This window comes from Maylandia zebra, linkage group LG18 (assembly GCF_041146795.1).
Source record: "Maylandia zebra isolate NMK-2024a linkage group LG18, Mzebra_GT3a, whole genome shotgun sequence".
In the NCBI taxonomy this organism is placed as follows: domain Eukaryota; kingdom Metazoa; phylum Chordata; class Actinopteri; order Cichliformes; family Cichlidae; genus Maylandia; species Maylandia zebra.
Window position 1 is genome coordinate 23080921 of NC_135184.1, and position 23301 is coordinate 23104221.

The window sequence follows — 23301 nt, forward strand, 5'->3', positions numbered from 1 at the left end:
CCAAAACATCCAGCATTGCTCAACATGAAACTACTGACAGGGAAAATGTCTCCCAGAGCTGGAGGGCTCTTCTTGTTGCTCACAGAGAAAAATAGAGAATTATTTTTAAGCTGCAGATGGTATCAAAGTGTTATCATGTCGAATCGCACTTGATCTCATGTGCTGCTAACATCCTCATCAAAGTTGCATTATTCTTTGTAATTTGGCTCATAAAAGAGCCCATACTGCACGACCATTAACCCACGTTTAGCTTAATGTAAAACCATTAATCCATAGTAGCTTATGAATAAAACATAATGCAGTGATGCATTCAGGCCAAGTCCTCTGTACACATAACCTTATTTATCATCTGTGTGTAAAGGTCGGCTGTGCCTCTGCAGCTGCTCTTTTGAAGAAGTCTCCCTGGCATTAATACAAGCTTCACCTCACCTCTCACTTCGCTTTGCCTACCTTATCACAGTCTGTTTCTCTCTGTGTGATTTTTCTCAGGAGACTTGATATCATATTGTGTGGGTTTAGCAAGAGCTACCAGGTTTCCACCACCAACACAGAGATTTCTATAAGGAAAAATCAAAGTTATGAATCTCTTTCACCACCATGATTCAGTAAATATAAGTAAACACCTTGTTGGATGACCCTTCCCATCCTGTTTCTAAGATGTGATTTAATATCAAGCTCATTACAACTTGTGTCATGATGGCTAATTTCCTTCTTATGTAATATGGGGTGAAAAGATCATTCAGATAACTCCAAAGAGCAACTGAATACCTTCAGGTTCACAGCAAAAGACCACTGATATGACTAAATAAACTCCCTAAGGTTTACAAACTGTTGCAGTGATTTTGTCCTTTCAGGTTGGAACAAACGGGTGGACTATGAGCCTGGGACTGGGAGCAAGCAGCTGTTTCCCAAGATGCACTTGGAAACGTGTGGAGGTCCCTTGTCTGGCGTGAAAGCAATGGTAGAGCTGCAGACAAATCACATTGGAAAGGGCTGCGACCGCGAAACATATTCTGAAAAGTCTCTGCAAAAACTCTGTGGTGAGGAAAAAAGGAGTGTGGGTGGAGGGTAAATTAATCTAAATGGAAGTGAGGAATGTTGATGCCCTGTTGAAATAGGGTGGTGCCATTTTAAATGGACTCTGATAATAATGAGAGACATGGAAAACTTTAATTCGAAGAATGAAAAACTTCTTGACATCTGAACTCTCGATGCATTTTAATAAGCCAAATGCCTGTATGCCATTTTACTATTCCGGAGTGACATTACATCCCATTAATAGCTTGAGGCAAGTTTATACAGTAAATGTGAAAACGCTGTGAAACTGTGCCTTCAAATCTGATAGGTAACTTTATTCATTTGTAATTATTGCCAGAAAGGGGGAACAGGTAATTGGATTACTTTTTTACCGGAGAAAAAATAAGCTTGTAAAGGTTTTGTGCATTAAACATTTTGTGCTTTTTGAACACCCACTCCCAACAAAGAAGCAAAACTCAATTAAAAACAGTCCATCGGATCATTTCAACCAAGCACAAAATTAAATTAAATTGAAAGAAAAACACATACAGATGGCAGCTTTACCGAATTGCATTGAAGTTTCTAATTATGCTGTGTCTTTGTTGCAGGATGAATGTTGACTATATAAGTAGACTGCATGCTACATTAGGATAGATGGATTTATTAATCATGGCTTTGTGACTTCCAGGTGCAGCATCAGGCAGCACTGACCTCCTTCCTGCCCCCAGTCCTTCCACAAACTGGACAGCTGCTCTGCTGATGGACAGCGGCAGAGACAGCGACCTTATCTACAGATTTGATGGGCGTCAGGCTGCAAATGTCCCAGATCACGTGGTGCCACAAAACCTGACAGACCAGTTCACCATAGCAACATGGATGAAGCATGGGCCCAGTCCAGGACTCAGAGCCGAGAAGGAAACCTTACTGTGCAGCTCTGACAAGACCGGTGAGGAAATCATTTCACTGTGCTCACTTATAAGATCCAGACTACACAAAACTAAATGGCAAATTAATCTTTTCATTAGATTCAGTTTGCTGACATTTGAAGACCAGTATGTTCCTCCTGCAGCACTACTGGAAACCACTGACCTTTCAGTGACACTTAAACATTTTGTGCTTTGTCCTACATTGCAAAACATACCATAAGCATGAGCCCTATCAATAATAAAAAAACCCCAAAAACATTTCAAAACAACCGGGTAATTAAGCTGAGACCAAAGCCCACAGTGGCAAATGCTCTTTAAAACTTTTTCCCCACTGCATCTCTGAACTGAGCTGCCTGCACTGTGTAATTAAACAAGCCATCTGCACATTGCACGCGCTCACAATGGTCTCACAGATGGCTTATTAGCTTACGAAATTAGTAGCCTGATCTTGTAATGCAAAACTGCAGAGCAGTTTATTGTAGACCACCAGCATCTTTTAAACCACTTTTTATTTGTAATCTTTTTGCTTAAGGATGTGAAAAGTACCAACAGTTTCAATGTGCAGCCCAGCTGTGAAATAAAATGCCCATGTTTTGAATCCCATCACTCCTCTGGGTGTGCCAGATGATATGCAGGACCGGTGATGAGCCATATCACAATCACATTCATTTTCATGCCATTATAGCAATAACTCATGTATGAAGAGTATATAATATGTTCCTAAATGCATGATCGCACTGAAGTCTATCATATTCAATTGATTTTTTTTTTAACAAATGTTCCTATTTTTATATTGAAGAGTTGAAGAGTAATAGAAAAACAGAAAAAAACAGAAAAACACACTATAAATGAAATTAGCTAATTCTGACTTCTGGCAGAAAACTGTATTAGAATTAGAAGCAATCGTCCCTTTTACACGTCTTATGACTTAATCACACTAGAGTAAAAATGGGAAGGTAACCTCTTTGCAACAAGGAAAATTGGTGGTTGGCTGGTGATTACGTTGATTTATTTATTTTTTTACATTGTTTGTAAATAGCTGCCGTGACCAGTTCGGCATGCAACACTCACTGCTTTCACTCACAAGCCAATTGCGCAGGTCGCCTTGTGGGAGGGAAGTTGCAGCCAAACAATCGCAGTCTCAGACAGATTGGCAAATGTTTGCAAATAATTTTCATCTAACTTAAAAATTCCATTATGATCTCTGTCTTTGAAGTATGCATTTTAAAGGCAATTGGATTGGAAGTTAAGTCACACAGTCACGGTATTTGGTCATCCTGCAGTCTACAACCACTTCTTTTCCATAGTGTGACTGGAGCATTAGCACTGCTTAAAAAACTTGTGATAAATATCTTTATTATATGATTATATGCTAAATAAATATTGGTTTTCACACCAGTGAAAGACTAAAATTGGTTCTTCCATTAAAAACACCAAAATCTATTAAGTTAAGTACCAGCTCCTCAGTGCGGGTATGTGTCCATAAGAATGAAAATGCAGATATGCAAGCGGCTCAGACCACACTCACTAAACTGCCTTTGTTTAGTTTACTGATGTGGAAAACCCATTTGATGTGAAAGTAAAAAGCTGTACTCTATGCCAATTTCTGAACTGAAGGAAAAAACAAAATTACTGACATGAACATGAGCAACGTCAATTTTCCTTGAAATAAACCTGCTGATTAGAACATTGTGTAATTTAAAACTGCACTATATTCAAATGTGTGCATGTTTTTGTATGACCATGCCTCTTCTTGGTCTTCCCATTGTAGAGATGAACCGCCACCATTATTCTCTGTATGTTCACAACTGCCGCCTGGTGTTTCTGCTCAGAAGAGATTTCACTCAGCTTGACACTTTCAGACCTGCTGAGTTCCACTGGAAACTGGAGCAGGTATGAGTACATATTTGTGTGTGAGTATGTGTCCTATTTATATCTGCATATAGATTCAGGGTGATTCTGTAGAGCAGATAAAGGGCTTTTATTCATTCTATAGGGAAGGGAGAGGCTTTTCATTTTAATTATGAAGGCCTTTCATGGCTTTTGTCTGCTTGGTGCATGATATAATAGAGTAAAAGACACCACTATCCTACACACGTACTTAGACTCACACAGAAGTACAGACCAAAAGAGGAAAGTCTGTTTAGTTATGGGTAATAGCTCACCCAGCAGCAGATCTCTACTACCTGTCATGCCTCTGGAGAGTTGTTGAACTAATTTGCACTGAAGGTATGTGTTTCAGTCCTGCAGGGAACCTTTAAGAGGTAAAAAGTTGCATCATGCAGTATAGTGTTGCGTCTACAAGAAGAATGCAAATAAGAGAGGTTTTTTTTAATCTCACTGAATGTTGCAGGCAGTAACTATTGCATTAAATAAAATGCACTGCTGGGAGGTAAAAAGTTTTAGTCTTCAAAGCGACTTCTGTTTTTAACCCTGTCTGTTTAGAACAATGCAGGCTGTCAAACTGATGTTTAAAGGTCAGGTACATCAGTGACAGGGACACTTAAATGAGAATCATCTGGATAAAAGGAAGCTACTCCCCGCAGCTCTTGAAACAGGCGTTGGTGAGAGTTGCATTCAATTCAGTTTTATTTACAGAGCACCAAATCACAACATCTGCCTCATGGTGCTTTAAACTTTAAGGTAAAGGTTAAACAAGATGAGAACAAAACACAGACTGATGGCAAATTTAATGATATGTAACAGCGGTATGTAAACACCTAGAGAGTGAAAAGAGATGAGTAAAAAGAAGTGCTCAGCTTAACACAGCACCTCAGCAGTCTCAGCCTTTAGCAGCATAACTAAGTGATGCTTCAGGGTCAGAGAATCTAGCCCTAACTATAAACTTTATCATAAACGTGTGGTCTTAAAAAGTGTAATCTTAAAAATGGAGCGGCTGTCTACTGGGAGCCTCCCCCCCAAACTGGGAGCTGTTTCCAGGCTGACAGGGCCTTGGCAAGAGTTGCATTCAAGGCCTCCCATTCTACTTTTAGAAACTTTAGCAGCCACAAGTTGCCTGGAGTATGAGAGAAAGGACCCTATTAGACTAATATGGTCTTTAAGATTATTTAAGACCTTTTATGTGATGAGAAGGATTTTAAATTAAATTCTGGATTGAACAGGGAGCCAGTGAAAAGAAGTCAATATGGGTGAAATACATTCTTCTATATCTTTCTGTTTGTATTCTCACTGGAGTGTTTTGGATTAACTGGAAGCCTTTTTAGGGAACTTTAGAATAGCCCGATAGTAATGAATTGCAATAATTCAGCGTAGAATGAATGCCAGAATTAGATCTTCAGCATCACTTTAGGATATTGCACAGATGAATAAAAACACCCCAACATATTTGTTTAATATGCATCTTAAAGGACATAGGCTAGCATTTATAATGTAAAAAGTATTGGTCTCAGCACTTAACCTTGTGGAATTCCATGGTTAAGAAGAAGACTAACCATTTACGTAGAAAAAAATGGATCTGCTAAATAGGCACGATTCAAACAAGGGAATTGCAATTCCTTGAACACCAATAGCACGTTTTAGTCTCTATAGTAAAATGTACATTTTTTTTATTTTGATTGAAAATTTAGAGTCAACTCCAATTCCAAAAAACCAATGGCATACTTGGGAATGCAATAATTATTTTTTCATAAACATAATATTGAAACTAAGAAAGTGTTCAATTTTAAGAAAAATAGTTGATTATGAATTTGATGGCTCTAAAAAAATGTCTAAAAAAAGTTGGGACAAGGCAATGCTTAGCACTGTGTAGCATCCCCTCTTCTTGTAACAATAGTTTGTAAACATTAGGGAACTGAGGTGACCAGCAGCAGGACTTTTGGGAGAGTAATGTTGCCCCATTCTTGTCTCGTATGGGATTGTACCTGCTCAACAGTCCTGGCTCTTCTTTGTCATATTTTTATTCACAATGTGCAAAAGGTTTTCAGTCGGTGAAAGATCTGCAGGCGGCCCTGCCCAGACTCAAAGCCATGCTTTTGTAACAGGTGCAGTATGCGGTTTAACATTGTCTTGCTGAAATTTGCAAGACCTGCTCTGAAGGAAAGGCCTCGATAGGCTACTTTAGTGCCTGTATATAACTTTCAGCACTGATTGTGCCTTTCCAAATGCGCAACCTGCCCATTCCATAGGCAGTAATGTACCCCATAAAATCAGAGATGCAGGCTTTTGAAGTGAGCGCTGATGAGAAGCAATTCAATTCCATTCAATTTTATATATATATATATATATATATATATATATAGCGCCAAATCACAACAAAAGACAAAAGTCGCCTCAAGGCGCTTTATATTGTAAGATAGGCCCTACAATAATACATACAGAGAAAAACCCAACAATCAAATGACCCCTTATGAGCAAGCACTTTGGCGACAGTGGGAAGGAAAAACTCCCTTTTAACAGGAAGAAACCTCCGGCAGAATCAGGCTCAGGGAGGGGCGGGGCCATCTGCTGCGACCGGTTGGGGTGAGAGAAGGAAGACAGGATGGTCCGGCTCCTCCTGATGTGGCGCCCATGTTTTCTATAAAGATTCAAATTTAATTTTAAATGAACGGAGGTGTTTCTTGATCACATACAGCCTCTTTTCATGACAGAGCTTTAACCTGCGTGAAAATGTGACAGCGATTTCTGGAACGCTATTCTGAAATCGTTCCACGATTTGCAGTTTTTTTGGAGATTGGTGAACCTCTGTCCATCTTTACTTCTTAAACAATCATGTGTCTTTTTTCCACCACTTACTTTTCGACCCTTTTGTTGCCCCAATTTTCTGCGACGTGTTGCTCCCATCAAATTGAAAATGAGCTAATATTTTCATGAAATAGCAAAATGTCTCCATTTAAATATTTGATATGTTTTCTATGTTCTATCATGAATAAAATATGGCTTCATTCAATTTTCAAATTATTTCTGATTTTATTTACATTTTAAACAGCAGCTCAACTTTTTTGGGAGATTGTGTTTGCATTTACATATTGTCTGTTACTGAAACAGCGTGACATTCGCCGAGCTCATGAATATGTGACTCATTTCCCTTCCTTAAAGGCTGTCTTTCCTCTTTAACTCGCGCTTAATCAACTCAGCGAACGATTGTCTGTTTGGTGCCGTTGTTGTTGTTATCACGTTGCTCTTATTTCTTAAGCGTTTGTATTAAAATCAAGGCTTCCACCAAGTTTAGCTGCAAAGTTTGTGTTTTGTGAAAAGGGCAGAAGTTTAATCGCCCAAATATATGTGCAGAAAGAAAGCAGCCAGAAAGTAATGTTGTTAAATCATTCACATGGTTCAATTTTTCATCTGATTATTTTATCAGAAGGGTTGTTTTCGCCCTCTGCCACAATTTTGAGTCAGTTTGAGTCTCTTTATTGTGTCTGCATGGTGTTTGCGGGTTTTTTTTTTATTATGTTTGGGCTTAAATGTAACCACTGAGTAAAGGAAGTCTCACAGTATAGAAGATCATAAAATCCCTCATGTCTAAATAATTTTGATGATAACCCAGCTCACCACTGTAAAAATGAATGCTAGCTGTATATCTAATCTAATTGTTTACTCTTGGGATGGCACATTTATCAGCCATATTTTGAAATTATTAGAAAATGCCTCATAATTATGGAGAGTTCTCAGAAGTTTCCACTCACAAAGCAGATTATAAGAGATTTGTATTTGGTCTTTTTGTCAGTGCAATGGTGCATCTCAACCCTGGCTTATGGTTTATATTTTATCTGTAGGTTTGCACTGAAAAATATATGCAAATTCATTTTCTTGGTTTTTTCCTTCTTCTTTTTTTTCATTGTGAGGGCATATGCGGTAATTCCCTGCATTCATACAAACATCAGTGTATCTTTTGGTTGTCATCTTTGTTAGTGGTGGTGTGTACCTTCCAGGCAGGTAGCTGTTTGTTCTAGGTCAAAGGTAGATTGAAAAGTGCTTTCCTCAGTCCACTGTTATTTTCTCCTGTGGCCCACAGAGGTGGATGTGACAAAGAGAAGGGCACCCAAGCAGATTGCTAAGTTTTCCAAGCAAACAACCTCAAGACATGGTTCTATTTCTGCTTTGCTTTTTCTCATTCTCTCTGCATCTGTTATCTTTCTCCTATTACCTCTCTCTTGCTCAGTCTTTGCTATTACACGCACACAGACACACACACACATATATATATAGTTCATAATTCAGATAGTGGGGATCCCATTTGCTCCTTTAGCTGGATCGTGTGAAAGACCGTGGAGGGAGTATCCTGTACAGTCAAAGAGAATTTGTGATGGTGCTGCTCACCACTACAAATCACTCTCATTTGAGACTCTCATTAAATATAAATGGAAACTGGTCTGAAATACCAGAGGTTAATGAGAGGAGTACATAAATGAACAGAGCAAAGAAAAAAAAGTGCTCTGTGATTATCGTGAACTGATTATGACTGTGATTTGCTGCAGTTTTTTTTTTGTCTTGTTTCTTTATCAAACGCCAGAGCATAAGTTTAAGGAGATAGAAATAGAAATACATTCATGAAACTGATGTGTTATTGTTAAATCTAAGTGCAAAATGGTTATTTTAGAAAGAAATGCTCCTCTTTAAAACTTAAGAACAGATATTAAAATCTGATCTGTGCCCTGAAGCAGTACACAGTATTTTATATGTGAGTACGGCTGATGCCAACCGTCTACAAAAAACCCTATTTGGATTTTTATCAGATGGCAACCAGGGACCATCATGCCAATTAGTTCTCAGACCAAACCCATCAAAATATTATGTTTACCAGACAGCCATGTATACACACGCACGCACACAAAGAGAGAGAGAGAGAGAAACAAAGTAACAACAGTAGCCATGCTGCAGCACTGGGGCGTTAAAAGGTTTGAGGGCTACTTCCACTGCCCTTTATTTTGCAGGCATTAGTGAAACCACACTTAGCTTTAAATTTCATGCTCACTTTGATCTTCACTAAAATCTTTTTGACAGAGAGACATTTAGGCTACGTTCACACTGCAGGTCTTAATGCTCAATTCCGATTTTTTGATCAAATCCGATTTTTTTGTCTGCTTGTTCACACTACAAATAAAATGCGACAGCAAACGCGCTCTTGTGTGAACGCTCAAAGCGGCCCACATGCGCAAAAGAAGGCGTCACACACAACGCACTCTGTTTAGACCCAGAGCAAACAGTATTGTTTGACAGATGGCCGTTAATATAAAGTCTTCGGACTTTACGTTTCCCAATTTTTGCTTTAAGTTATTTTGTTATTTACATAATAATGTAAATAACCTAATAATGATCATTATTGCTGTTTTAGAGAGGAGCGGTGCTTCAAAGGATAGTTGCAGATTTCTGTCAGAATCTGCAGATTACACAGTACAAATAAAATGTTCGCGTTTCTCCAACGTTGTCTTCCCAACAGTTTCACTGACATCTACACCGGATGGCCAGGAAGCGTTCGCGATGTCTTCTCGGGCGCTTCTCTGGCGCGTATAATTGGCGTCTGTCTTGTGTCGGTGACGTAAAAGACGTATTTAATGCGACATGACCGTTCAAACAGCAGTCGCTTTCTAAAACATCGGATATGTATCGGATTCAGCACCACATACGAAAGTGACCCAGATCGGATTTGAAAATATCGGATTTGCGACGTTCACACTGTCATACCATGATCGGATATGGGTCGCATAGGGTCAAAAAAATCGGATTTGGTGCGCTTTCGCCTGCAGTGTGAACGTAGCCATAGACACAAAACTTATGGCTACGACACAAAACTAAAACGTAATCAGTAGCTTTAACTGGACTTCATCCCAGCAGTGACAGAGAAGGCTGTTTCCAGCTAAGGTCACAGAATGTTACTTCCTTCCACAAGTTTATAAAAACACAGAAACAATCATAACCGGATTCCTTGGTTGCAAATAACATTCTACTTTTACTGTACTGAACATAATGGCATAGACTAACAACAAGCTGGAAGTATCGCTAAAGCAAATGGAGACAAAGTGGAAAGACACTGTCTGACCTTTGTTCTAATTTCTTTAAGTAGTCTTCTGGAAAAGTTCTCCAGGCTTCTTGAAGGACATTTAAAGCTCTTCTTTGGATGTTTCTGCATTTTGTTCTGTTCTCTGTCAACATGATCCCACACTGCTTCAATAATGTTGAGGTCTAAGGTCTGGGGAGGCCAATCCCTGACTGATAGTGTTGCACTGTGTGTTTTTCTATCCAGGTATGCTTGTATTGCATGGTGCTTGGGGTCATTGTCATGCTGAAAAAGCTGTTCCCAATCAGATGCTTTCTAGATGGTATGCAGTCCCCAAACCATGACAGAGCCTCCACTGTGTTTTACAGATGGCTGTAGGACACTCACAGCTGTACCTCTCTCACGGCCTCCTTCAGTACATAATGATGATGATTGGAACCAGAAATGTCAAGACCAGAATTGCTATTGTGTGTTTATACCTTGAGTTAGATTCATAGACCCGTATTAAGTGGGTTAAACTAAAAAAAATAAAAAAAAACATTTCCTCTGAAAATGGTTGAAAAAGTGGCTAGTGTACAAAACGGCCTTTAGAAAGCCTGGAGGACTTTTGCTCAGCACTTTAAAAACTGCAAGTATTTCTTGCTCCAGCAAAATATAAAGAAATGAAGAATGGCTCAGGACCTTTGCACAGTACTGTGGATAGGAAAAGTAATAGAGTAGCAGTAATGTTGTATTAAGAGTTTTCTGGAAGTGCACAGAGTGTTAGACAGGATCATGAGTTTGAAGCTGGAAACCGAAAGGCTGATGTTGAAGGTTGTGAACACCGTAAGTAGTCGTCAATTAGAAGAGAGAGGAATTCTGGAGTAATTTGGATGAAGTGGTAAAGAGCATTCCCAATAGGGAAACAGCAGTGATTGAAGTGGACTTCAATGAAGATGTGGGTGAGGGGAACAGGCAGATGGTCCGCTTTGGTGACTGCTAAAGTCAGAAGAAGAAGGTTTGACTGAGTGACCAGTGACCACCAGGATGATGGTGGCTTCTCAAACGTAAATCATAATTCCACTAATCTTCCTATTAGTTATCCTTCACAAGCCAAAGGGACTATCACTGTTTAGTGATCAATGAAGTTCATCTCCTAGATTCAGATGTCATGTAAGCAGAGGACATTAAATAATGAGGTATGCTTCATTTCTTTCATATAAACTGGTTCAGCAAACCAGAGATTGTCCTTGTCGGCTCACTGCATGGAGTACAAAGTACTACTAAAGATAGATTGTACCAAATGATAATGCATTGCACTTGTAGGCTGAATCACACTGAAACCAAATAATGAAATTAAGTCTGTACTCTCAGCATTAGCTCTACTTCCAAATGCCTTTCTTTCGCACTACTGAAAGAAATTTTAACATTCACTGCTGAATGTTACACAGTGTATTATATATTAATAGTGCATATTAATACTTATTATTTAGTATCTCAGAGTGCCTATAGTGCTTAAAACAGACTAAACTAAGAACAGGAACTGCCAGAGCGCCTTGAGGTGAATAATGAGCACAAGAGTAGTGGAGGCTGTTGGAAAAAGGACTGTGGTAAGAAGAGGAAGAAGAAGAAGGGGTGACTGTGGAGTGTCACAGCTGCTTCGTACTGTCCTTGTTCCTCCAGCACTTAGAAAGGACACCCAATGGCTTCCGCAGCAACTCCATTTAGCTCTATTGATTTTGCAATTCTGAGCCTAAGAGAGGAGGGGTAGAGTGTGATGAAAGCAAGCTGGCAAAGAGCGAGGGAGAGAGAAGCTTCCATTTTCCATGTCGATCGAATACTCTGAAGGAATGTCACATTGGACAGAAACCGTTATGCATGCATCTACAGGCACTGACTTATTTATGAGTTTATGTGAACACAACCATCCACACAAACACACACACACACGCCAGGATGCCTGCTTTTCCTTTCAACTTCTCAGTGTTGGTAATGGACTAAAGGATGAATCACTACCCTTTCTGAACATTATTCACTCTCCCGAGTCTGGAGAGCCTATCAGTACAATCCAGCTGTCGTTCTTACCAAGTCCTATACAAATCAAGAAACACTCTCTTTAAATTTCCTGCAAGCCAAGAGTGTGATCTTTAATGTGCACCTACACCTTTCTATATTTCCCCAAAGTCAAGAGCGTGTCCATTAAAATCAAATGCTTTATAGGGAGAGCACAAAATATAGTGTATTACAGAAGGGTTAGAGGGGAATCAAGTACCCAGTATTTTTCTCAGCATAGTTGTGAGATTTTGATAGGATTAAAAGATTTCTTTTTCTTTTTCACATCAATTCAAAATAACAGTAAATATGACAGGGCATGGTGAGAGCGCCCATGTTGTGAATCACAAAACCAGCTCTCCGATTTCACCAATTACTCCTCTCACAACTTCTGCAGAACCCCTGCTATTTATTGTTTATGTCTGAGATCAATAATGAGGACTGAATGCTGGAGTTAGAGCAGAATTGCTCATCTACAGTTATCTGCCTTATCTGCCTGTTTCCACCATGCCTATCGTGCCATGGCTTGTTCTCTGCCCTGTGTGGATTAAAAGGCCCCGTTTGTTTCCCGAGAGATTAATTGGATGATGTGGGTGGTTGTGGTGTGGCGTGCATTGCCTCCCCTTCTGTTTGTAATAGATAGCGCCTATGCAGAGTGTGAGAATTTTTCATCTCACACACAAGAGACTAATAAATGTTTCAATTTTACGTCTAATTATGCATATCCACGTGTTATTTTCCTACGTGAAGTCTCGGGGCGTTGCAGCTGGAGTGAGTTTTGTTTGCTAGAGCAGATTTTTAAAGCAAAAGCATCTGGAGTGAGAAGACAAGACAGAAAGGCAACCACGCTTTGTGATAGATGAGAGCACTTAGTTAAAAAAAAATCAGACTTCATAATTTCTTTCAGTTCATGTCATGTTTTCTCTCTTATTTACCATGGATCACTTTCATTTTGCAATTTAATCTACTGCAAGGACTATTCATGTTTTTGAATAGACAAACACAAGTTGGCACTGAAACGTACATTTGTTCCTTTCTGAGAGTGCAAAACAGAAAAAGACAGTAAGCAACTGAGGAAATGTTAAGAACTGCCTCGAGCAAAAACACTCAGTGTTTATTTCATGTCTAGCCTCTATTTTTCAAATGCCTTCATTTGAGAGCTCAGCTGGACTTTGTCTGCTTTAGGTGCCCCCTTTATCTCTCTAAATGTAAATTTCTTTGCGCTCTATGTGTGCTCGGGCCGGAGGGTGAGGGATAGCAGGAGTATATATGTGTGTGTGTGTGTGTGTGTGTGAGAGAGAAAAAGGCTTCTTAATGCTCTTTATTGAGCACTTTGCATACATGGTGAGTGCTCTACATAATGTACTAACAGCTTGTTTCTTCCATCGTTCTATTTACCACTTCCAGTCACTCCACACGTCTCTCCAACTATTGCTTGTCTGTTCTCTTCTCCTTCTCCAATTCCTGCCTTCAGTTCATAAAAAAAGTCTGTTCACATCAGCGATGAGGTAGAATTTAAATTATTTACAGGTATCATATTGCTTCATTCATCAAGTAAGAGCTCCTGGAGATATAGGGGAAAGATAAAGACAGGCAGATTTCAAACATTATGCTGAAAGACGGTATTTTAAAGCAGACCTTTCACTTTAAGCATCTGGCATGTTTTTGCATTGATCTAGAGCCTCATATCTTTCTTTCTTTGGATTGTTTTAGTTGTAGCACAAATCAGATCTTTATTAGATATCAGATATTTTTCTTTTTTAAAATAGTTTGGCAGAACTTTTCAAAGTAGAAACTGATGGTTTAGAAGTTTTAGATAAGCACACTTTGCTTTATAACTTGTGGAAAACTTGGCAACTCTGTATTCTTTTAATTGGACAGTTTTTTTAGTGAGTGTTCTGCATAGAAGTTTGCTAGATTTGCCCTTTCACAGAAAACTGCATGTTTTTTTTATGCGCATGCCGTTGCGCATGTTAGCAAAGCTCGTTTCCTTTCTTCCTTTCTTTTGCTTTGTGCCATTTATTTATTTATTTCACTATCCTTGTCATTCCCACGGTGACACATAATACGCTGGCATCAAAAGTGCGGTGCTGCATCTGTGTCAGAAAAGAGATGATCAGAGGAGAGGGGTGCGAAAAGGAACAAAAGAGATGAAAAGGGAAAGAGAAGGGAACTGGAAGTTATGACGGATGGATGAGGTGGAGGTGGGGAAAACAGGGGAGGGGAAAAATAGTTCAGACAAAAGGGCATAGAACGGGCCGGATGAGAAGTAGAGAAAAGGAGGGCTCTGGGGAAAAACTAGACTTCCTAAAATTATCTGGTGAATGTTTGAAGAGAACGACAACAACACAACTTCCAGCATCCACCGTTATTTTACCCAGTACTACAGTTATCATGTCCATCACACAAGCTAAAGTACTAATAAATCTGATCAGACAAAAGGTTAGTTTTCACTTGAAACAGATGAAAACGCCATCATATATATTTTATAAGATTGTAAGGAAGTCCCCACATCTGAAACCTCTCCAGTATATCGAAATAAACTTGACCTTATTAAAGGGCTCCTCAGCAGCCAGCACAATGTCCTCATTATTCTGTCGATGTCAGCAGATCTAAAAAGCACTAATGCTGTCTGTGAAACTGTGCTTTGGTGTCCTCCTCAGAAAAGGTTCACACAACCTATAACCTCTGTTTGGCCCAAAAATAAAAGATTCGAGGCCGCCGCTTTCCTCGTTAGCAGCTGGTCTAATGCAGAGCTGGCAGCATCGAATTGTTTTGCCAGGGATCTTCTGGGTGAAAAACCTCAATTGAGTCCGTGTTGAATTGAGACTGTGCAATATTTTCTAGGTCCAAGTGGCTCTTAAGATCTTCCTTCTTCTCTGCTGGTGTGTAGGATGTAATAGCCTCTCGTAAATACACCGTGGCAGATCTCCACAAGATAGACTGGCTTATCTCCAGTTTTTTATCCTCAGCAATAAAACACTGCCGCTGCTGCTGCATGGTAATATTCTCTACAAAGGAAATCAGGCTGAGTAAGGTAAGGCTTAGTCACCACAGTCTCCAAGATGAACCTTTGTCAGAAGAGACCTACTCCATACTGTGATAGAGAAATGATTAGAAAGAGGATACTGTCTGTACAGTCCTTGAATCTATGCAAAACAATTAAGGACATAATCGTAGGCAGCACACAGATTTTTCTGTCTAATTGATTGAGCGCTCTAAGTGGGGGGGTTTTAATCCGATTATTTAAAAAAGCTGAAGCGTTGAATGCTGGGAAATGACAGTCACATTGTAACAAAGCCTTTTATTTTTGCACACAATGTGCTGGTCTTTCTGATGAAATTAAACAATAAAACAATTGTTTACTAAAATTTCCTTCCTGTTAGACTGATTCATAGCAGGTATTGGTTTGGAGTAGCAGAAAAAAAGAGAAACTAATTTTGTTAATGATGGCTTTATGCCATCAAGGTTCCCAGTATGCCTTGACAGTGAGCCAGTATTTAAAAAACCCTTAGCTAACTCAGTTAAATGGAAGACGTTGACCTTGTGTTTTTCCGGTAGTGGCATGCCCAAATGTTCTCTATGTTTGAAAAATGTAAAACAAGCTAACTGAGCAAGCACAAGAAGTCCTGACAGAAATAGTGAAAGCACCTGTGTGAGTGTGTCAATAATGTAAATATGGTTTGAGGTTAAAATATTCAAAGTGTGTCATACCTAAAAGCCACAATCAGCACTTTTACTTGCACATTCCCTCTGCAAACACATGAATTCAAAAGGGTTTCATGGAGGAAAACGACAAAAAAATGATGTTCTGTGGAGGTTGTTAAAGTGATTTTTGAATCATTGGACTGTTTGTCTGTCCGCTGTGTCTTCTGTATGTCCTGTTTCTTATGTTTCTTTCATTCAGGGTGAAAAATATAACCTAAGTTTTTATTTTTATTGGTAGTAGGAAAGGAAAAATTTGCAAAAATAACAACTGCCAGGTAACCGACCTGAAAAATATTTTCCAAAAATGCCCCAATTTAGCCTGGTAGGAAATCCCAAAAGTTAAGAAAACTGTAAATGCATTTTGAACTTCTATGTTAGTGCAGACGTGATGTTTATGTCTCTGCACTTCAGCCTCTGTCTCTCCTATTTTCTCTCTTTCTGTTGTGGGAATGCTGTGATGATAGCATCCATCCTAAACAGGTCTGCAACCTGCCCGAGGACCAGCTCATTAAACTGTTTCAGCATTCATTGTCTCGTTACTTTGATGCAGAGGAGAAGTACTTTCAAGCTCACACTAACTAATATGTCATCAGACAAGCAATGCGTGTACAAACATGGCTCTGCAACAGAGAATTGCTGATGGTATCTGCTAATGATGTGCGTGTGTGCATTTTTAAATATGTGAGCATGATTTATTTTAGACAGTTTAGACAGTCAGCTGCATAAACAAAGTCAGTGAGAGATTGGATTCTGAAGCTAATCTTTCTTGGATGAAGTAGTCGAGTATATGTGCAAATAAATTTTCGCACTGAAGCTAGTCGAGAAAGTTGATCTGTGATCTTTCTGTAATATTTCTAGTCATTTTTTTAGCTTTCAGGTTCAGGTTTCAGATTCAGTTTTACATTCTCTGTCATGCTTTGGTGCTGAGATATTTCTCAAATACAGTCTGATTATGCATTATCATTATGCATGATATTTATTTTTCAAGCATGCAGTCACTGTGCATGCGTTCGAAAACTTGCATATAAAAATAGATGTTATTCGTCTTTATTTCTGTTTGGAAACCACTCCATCAGTTATTATAATCAAAAGCAGAGAAAAGCAACAGCAACACACAACACAATAACTCAGCCTTACAGCAAAACTTTTTTATAGTTTGTCTGGAAATGGAGAGTTGCCGAAGGGATTTGTAGCCATGCTAACTCTGTTCATGTCTGTGCTGTGGTTCAGTCTGCTACTTTGACCTGAAATATGAATTCAATAATGAATGGATCAGCATAAAATGTATTGCAGATATCTATCTGTTCTCCCCGAGGATGAATCATTTACTATAGCGTCACCAGGATAGATTTCAGTTACAGGATTTAGGTTTACTAGTTTTGTTACTCATTCAGAACCATTTGCAAACTAATGCCATTTTCATAATCCTTAGCTCTTAAACTAAAACAAACTGCATCTTTGCATCTGCTACGTGGCATTGATATTTGTACAGAAATATACAGTCTGTAGGCAAGACGCAAGATTTTGCACCAGAAATTTTCAGATTTCTGTTTGTTGTCTGCTTGTAGTCTGAGCAGTATCGACCAATCAATTCAATAACAAGTCTAACAACATCATTTGAGCATGTTTTTTCCCCTTTAAATCTATCTGTAGTCAAACTGTAATCATTGACAAGAGTATAGAAAAGAGCCTTGATAGGACACAATGGAAGCCAAGAGGCAGTGGCCATTGCACCCAGAGGGTAAGTCATCTGGTGTCCCAAACTGTGCTTTTATAAGCTCCACATAGTCACAGCTCTAGGAAAATGCAGTATAATGCCATATAAGTGGAGACAGTCACCCACATAAACAGTGCTGATAATTGTAGAGGCATGCACTCACCTCTGCAGGCAGTCAGCCAACCAGCGGCTAAATGAAAGTGGCAATTCATTCTGCCTGTCTAGTCAAGTACCCGTGCAAATCCTGAATGCGAGATGATGAAACTAAAATACACTGTCATTGTTAATAACACACGGGTGACTTGCCCGAATATTTCACTTAATGTACAGTAAAGGAAGGTTAAAAAAAAGAAGAAGAAAAGAGGCATGACGTGAGGAATGTCATGCTACCAAAATGTAGGTTGTGATGACTACATCCGAATAAAACATCTTGAATCATCACATCTGATGGTGGTTTTAAAAAGTGAGGTCTAGTGGGTAGGAGCAGTTTCTGGGCTCTCCTCTCTGTCAGCATATCATGTTATAAAGCTAACATCCCTCGAGATTCTTAGTTGCTCCAACAAAGGTTTCGTCTACATTAGTTTATATGTAAGCTTAAGCAGAAATTTATTCTCCGTGTCCGTGTGTGTGGCCACTTGGCCTTAATGAGAAATCCTCCGTCCACCTGTTATGTTTTCTCTTCGTATCTGAAATTAGCAGATATTTTTCTGCTCCATGCAAACCAATCTTTTCCTCCATCTTTAACCAAATCCTGCCCACCAGACTGATTCAACTAAAACAGTCTGGCCTTTTCTTGTCTGAATACCTTTGAAATTATATTTACCTCAAGTTCCCAGAAATAATAACCTTTAAAAGAAAGTGCAGTTTCATTTGAAAATATTTATTTTAGAAAACACCCACTGTGGCCTCATTATTTGTGAAAGAAGTTGTTCAGGGCCCCATGCAGCGCTGTTTGTACCATTATTGCTTTGGGCCATAAACTATACTTGTACTCCCCCATTTAACAGCATAAAACATGAAACTTTGTTTTTTTCTCATTTCTATAGCTGTTTACTGTGTTCGGCACTGTGCAGGACGGCAGGTTGTCCTAACATGCACTAAGAGAAAATGCCAGAGTCTTGTCACAGTATGCTAAGAACGTATTGATATTTTAATTAGACCTGTGACTTTTCTTGGAAGCATTGCAGTGCTCTTCGAGGTTGAAGCCATTCTTTGAATTCACTGGTGTATTGTTATTTTTAAGGCCTCTGTAAAAATTAGATTTCATTAGATGGCCTCTAACAGCTCCAAATTAAAGCAGCTTTTTTCTGTAACTGCCAGATGTGTAATAAGAAGCCACTTGATACAATATTGACTTAAAAGAAAATATTATTTCATTATTGTTTTTAAAGCTGGTTGTCGCTGCTAAAAAACACAAGTCATTGCATATTTTTTGTTAGAAAGCTCCATTCTGTGTAACAGGAACACATACTGGCTTCTTCCCCTTGTCCAGTTCAGGGTCACTGTTGGGCCCAGCTGTCACATGGCGACAGGCAGCGTACATCCTGGACGGATCACCAGTGTGGCAGCTGGAATAACATACAGAGACATCCAACCATTCACACCTACATCCAGTTTAGGATCACCTGTTAAGCAGACCTGCATGTCTTTGAACTGTGCACGTGAAGAGAACCCAGTCAGCATGTAAACGCCCCACAGAAAGGCTAAAGCGAGAGAACAGGCTCTGTCTTTATAAGTTCTCACGATCGAGAATGTTTGTGAAGGTTGATAAAAGTTGTGTGACGCGCGACTCTTTCTACAGCTGTGTTTGTCACTCACCGTGTGCCTTTAATGAACAGCTCATTAGACGGAAACCTCATTAGCGGTCTGACGACAGGGAGCAAATGATCCGGGGAAAAGAAGAGGAATTTGATGCGTCTCATTTATTGGAGGTAGAAAGGCAGGGAGCATTCAAGGATGCGCTTTTGGGTTTGGAGTAAACATCATCATGTTCATAACAGCAGCCCTATAAACATAATCCCCCATGGCAATACGCTCCATAATAATACTAATAATAATAAAAAACCCCAAAAAAGATGTGTAATTGCTTCAGTAATGTATTTTTAAAGCTGCCCCTTTTTCATTTCTGTTTTAATCGGGCCTGTTGTCGTGTTTCAGTGCGTACTAAGAGGACATATAATTTACTGGCAGCATAGCGATATGACAGTTTTTCTCTGTGCTTTACAGATCTGTGACAAGGAATGGCACTATTATGTAATCAACGTGGAATTTCCTGCAGTGACTCTTTTTGTGGATGGCGTGACTTACGAACCCTACCTAGTGACAGATGACTGGCCGATCCACGCCTCGAAGATCGATACGCAGCTGACCGTGGGCGCCTGCTGGCAAGGTCAGTGTGTGTGTGTGTTTACCATACATAAGCATAGAAAAACAGCCATTTTTAATGCTTTATTTAAAAGCACCAGGGTTAATTAATTGTTTCAAGGCTGCATACATCCCTTTAATGAGATAAATAAAAAAAGGAAATGATATGTTGTCCTGATTTTGTAAAGCAGGAAATTGAAAGCAGGTCTTGCGTATTCTGATACAATGTAATACTCAACATGTGACATAATTGCACTGTGCAGGAACACTATTGAAAGCAATACATTTCACAGTGTGTGCATTGCAGGCCACTGAAATGCATAATGAAATGCATTATGCTCCAAGAAACCGAATAGTCTGTGCGAAAACTGCAGGTGCAGCAGTCAAAAACATGTTTTCTTTTAATGCGCGGTTATTACCAGCCTGAAAAATGCTGACAACATATCATAAGCATAAAGAAACCGCATCAATAAAAAGGCAGAGCAGCCCAGAGATGTTTAAAATTACATTTGAATCACAAAGGGAGATAGTGAGAAAGAAGGCGAAAATAAATAAAGAGACTAACATTTACATCCCCGGCCTGCGAGCTGTTTCCTGTGGCACAAGCCAAGCGGGTATCAAACAGGAAATTCTGCGCCGTCGTTTCCAGCGACAGGGAACGGGAGCGTGCAGAGATCGCGTTGGACTGAATAAAAGCTACCCTGCTGTCATGTCTATTACTTGAATAATTACAAAAATAAAGTGCTTCATATGAGAAAGAGACAGTAGTGATCCTTTTCTTGCTGCCTGCCTAAATCACATTCACAACCCTTGCCAGCATCATCCAACGCTTCAATCCTGATGGCATTTTGGTTGCTGCTTAAATTTCGTTTCATCCTGTGCCTGATTGCAATTTTCTTTCTGTCGTCATCATTTTCTTCCTTGCTTCATACAGCCCTCTCTTGCCGCCTCTTTCCATGAATCTCTGATTGTGAGAGAAAGCCCTGAAGGAAGGATTAGCTAGAGTGAATGGAGGACAACTTTGCCAGCTATTACATCCCAATGAAGCCGCTTTAAGCTTCACTAAGCCGCAACTGATAACTTTGCAGGCCATTAGCGAGCAAGATTGCCTTTCAGAGTCTCTCATTTCTCCATCCTCCCTTTCACCACAATCAACAACATAATGATGAGACATGTGGAATAAAAAGGCATTTAGACTGTACTTTTCACTGCCCCGAGAGCAAAAAGAAGATGCGTGTTGTTTTCTTTACAAGGTTAACCCCAGAGAACGGTTTGGCTGTTGTTGGGTCTAAACAGTTTTCTGTGGCATTAATTTGTCGTTGAGCTTGAACGGCAAATGTGAGTTCGCCGTCCCATTTCATTTAATCTGCGACACGGCCGTGGGTGTGGACTTTTTTAAGCAGCCCTCACAGTATTCAGAAATTTTAGCAAATAAGAAGCTTTAAAAAGAGCGTGGGGTGATTTTATGTGGGAAATGAAAGGCATCAATCAAAAGAAAGCAGCATAATGTACTCCTTTTGAAATCCTTTGAGAAGGCAGCAAAGAAACATGTATTCTTGGACTGGAGGTAATCCACCAGACCTTTCTCGTTTTGACTCGTCATAATAGGAAACGCGCAGTTGTAACTAATAACATTAATTATGGCTCTGCTCTTTCAAGGTGTCGCAGTAATGGCAGCGAAGCAACGGGAGCAAAACAAGAGTGAATGAAACGCGTGCGGCTACTGGTGTGATTAGTGTGTGTGCCTTTCAAGAGAAAGTTGAGTAGGACAACAGAGTCAAACAAGATCCAGTTTTTTGAAATATTCAAACATTTTCTAATGTTGATACGCATGCATTGACCTAGAGCGCGCTAATGAGTCAGTTTGCCCAAATAAAATGCAAGAGAATCACAAAGAAAACAAGAATGGGACATGAGACAGGAATGAAACATATTTGCTTAAAAGCATCAGTCCAAGGGCAAATGTGTAATTTAATGCAGAGTATGTCTTTGAAATCTGGAGATCTCTCCTGAGGATTTTTAAGCAAATGTTTTCTAAATGATCTTCCAAAATGTCACAACTCATGTATCCAAGGTCTGCTAGCTATAGTATCTGGCATTGTACTCTTCAGTGTCTACTCTTCTCTGTTTTATTTCGTTTTGATTGATTGTGCAAATCTATGTAAAATAGATGCACGTTTGGATGTCATTTTGCAGGAAAACATGTCTTGGCGATGAAAAACCTTTACACAGGTAGAAAGAAAGGGAGATGATAGACAGGCAAATTAGGCCTTCTCTGCTCCCACTTACACCTACCTGTGTTCCAAAATGCACAATCCTCACCATCTCTGCTCTGAGTGTATGGGTTTAAGAAATGTACTATAAGAACAACAAGAGTCCACCTATGTATGGAAAATAAACTTAGATTGCTTTTTGTATGTGAAGGAACACTGTGTCACTGTAGACACAGATTGTGATATATCTACTAAGTGTCACAAAACTATAAAAACATAGCAAAAGAAGAAGTGGCAGGCCTAAAAAACTGTCTAAAAGAGATGACCAGTATCTGGAAGTCATATCCCTGAGAAATAGGGGGACGGGAAATCCAATAAAAGACCTGACACAGTACCTGTGAGATATATCTGGCCCTTCAGCTCATCTGTCTGCTGCTCACTGAAGCCTCATCAGAAATGGTCTCAGTGGAAGAGTGGCTGTCAAGAAGCTGCACTTAAGGAAAGGAAATGGTGAAAAGGCTGAAGTATGCCGGATTACACAAGAACTGGACAGAAAATCAGTGGAAACAGGTCTTATGGAGTGAATGAATCCAAATTTGTCATTTTTGGCTCAAAAATGTGAGTCTGAGTGCCTACAGCTATCTGTAAAACATGGTGGAAGCTCTGTTGTGGTTTGTGGCCAATTCAGCCAATGGTGCTGAGAAAAGTATCATCAAATTTTGATCCATCTTGAAGCTGTCTGATTATTAACAACTTCTTTCACACCGTCAATGCGGTAAAAGTATACCTTAACAGACATAGCAACAGGTCTTACAGAGCGATTAAGCCAAAGCGAAATTTTTCCAATAAATTGTCAGAAGAGAGCTACAACAATAAGTCTGTGAAGCACGATGGAGGCTCTGTCATGGTTTGGGGCTTCATTTCAGCCAGCAGTGTTGGAGATCTTATCAAAATTGATAAAAACACAGCAAATTACGGCCAGATTTTGATCCACCATTTGGAAAGCATCTGATTGGCAAAAGTTGAATTTTTCACTATGACGATGCCCAATGATCCCATACTCTGCCAGTACAGTAAAAGCATAGTTGGATAGAAAAACATACAATGGATTATTATCAGTCATACATTGGCCTCCCTAGAGCTCAAATCTAGAGATGGCACGATACCACTTTTTTATGTCCGATACCGATACCGATATCATAAATTTGGATATCTGCCGATACCGATATGAATCCGATATAGTGTGTTTTAATCAACAAAACTGTTTTTTTAAATATCTTGCTGCATTTTGTATAAGTTCATACTCAAGTTTAAAACAACAACTACACTAAAGCTATTCTGTTATACCTGTATGCAAAAAAAAAAATT

General features: G+C 39.4%; 1 protein-coding gene across 1 annotated transcript in view; it reads left to right on the top strand.

The window, feature by feature from the left end:
* The window catches only part of clstn2a (calsyntenin 2a), a 162300-nt gene that overhangs the window by 127431 nt on the left and 11568 nt on the right, over positions 1-23301 (top strand). The window contains exons 7-10 of the mRNA XM_004542435.4: positions 855-1040; positions 1706-1963; positions 3715-3836; positions 19583-19745. Coding sequence (XP_004542492.1) covers positions 855-1040; positions 1706-1963; positions 3715-3836; positions 19583-19745 — 729 coding nt within the window. The remainder of the gene's footprint in view (positions 1-854; positions 1041-1705; positions 1964-3714; positions 3837-19582; positions 19746-23301) is intronic.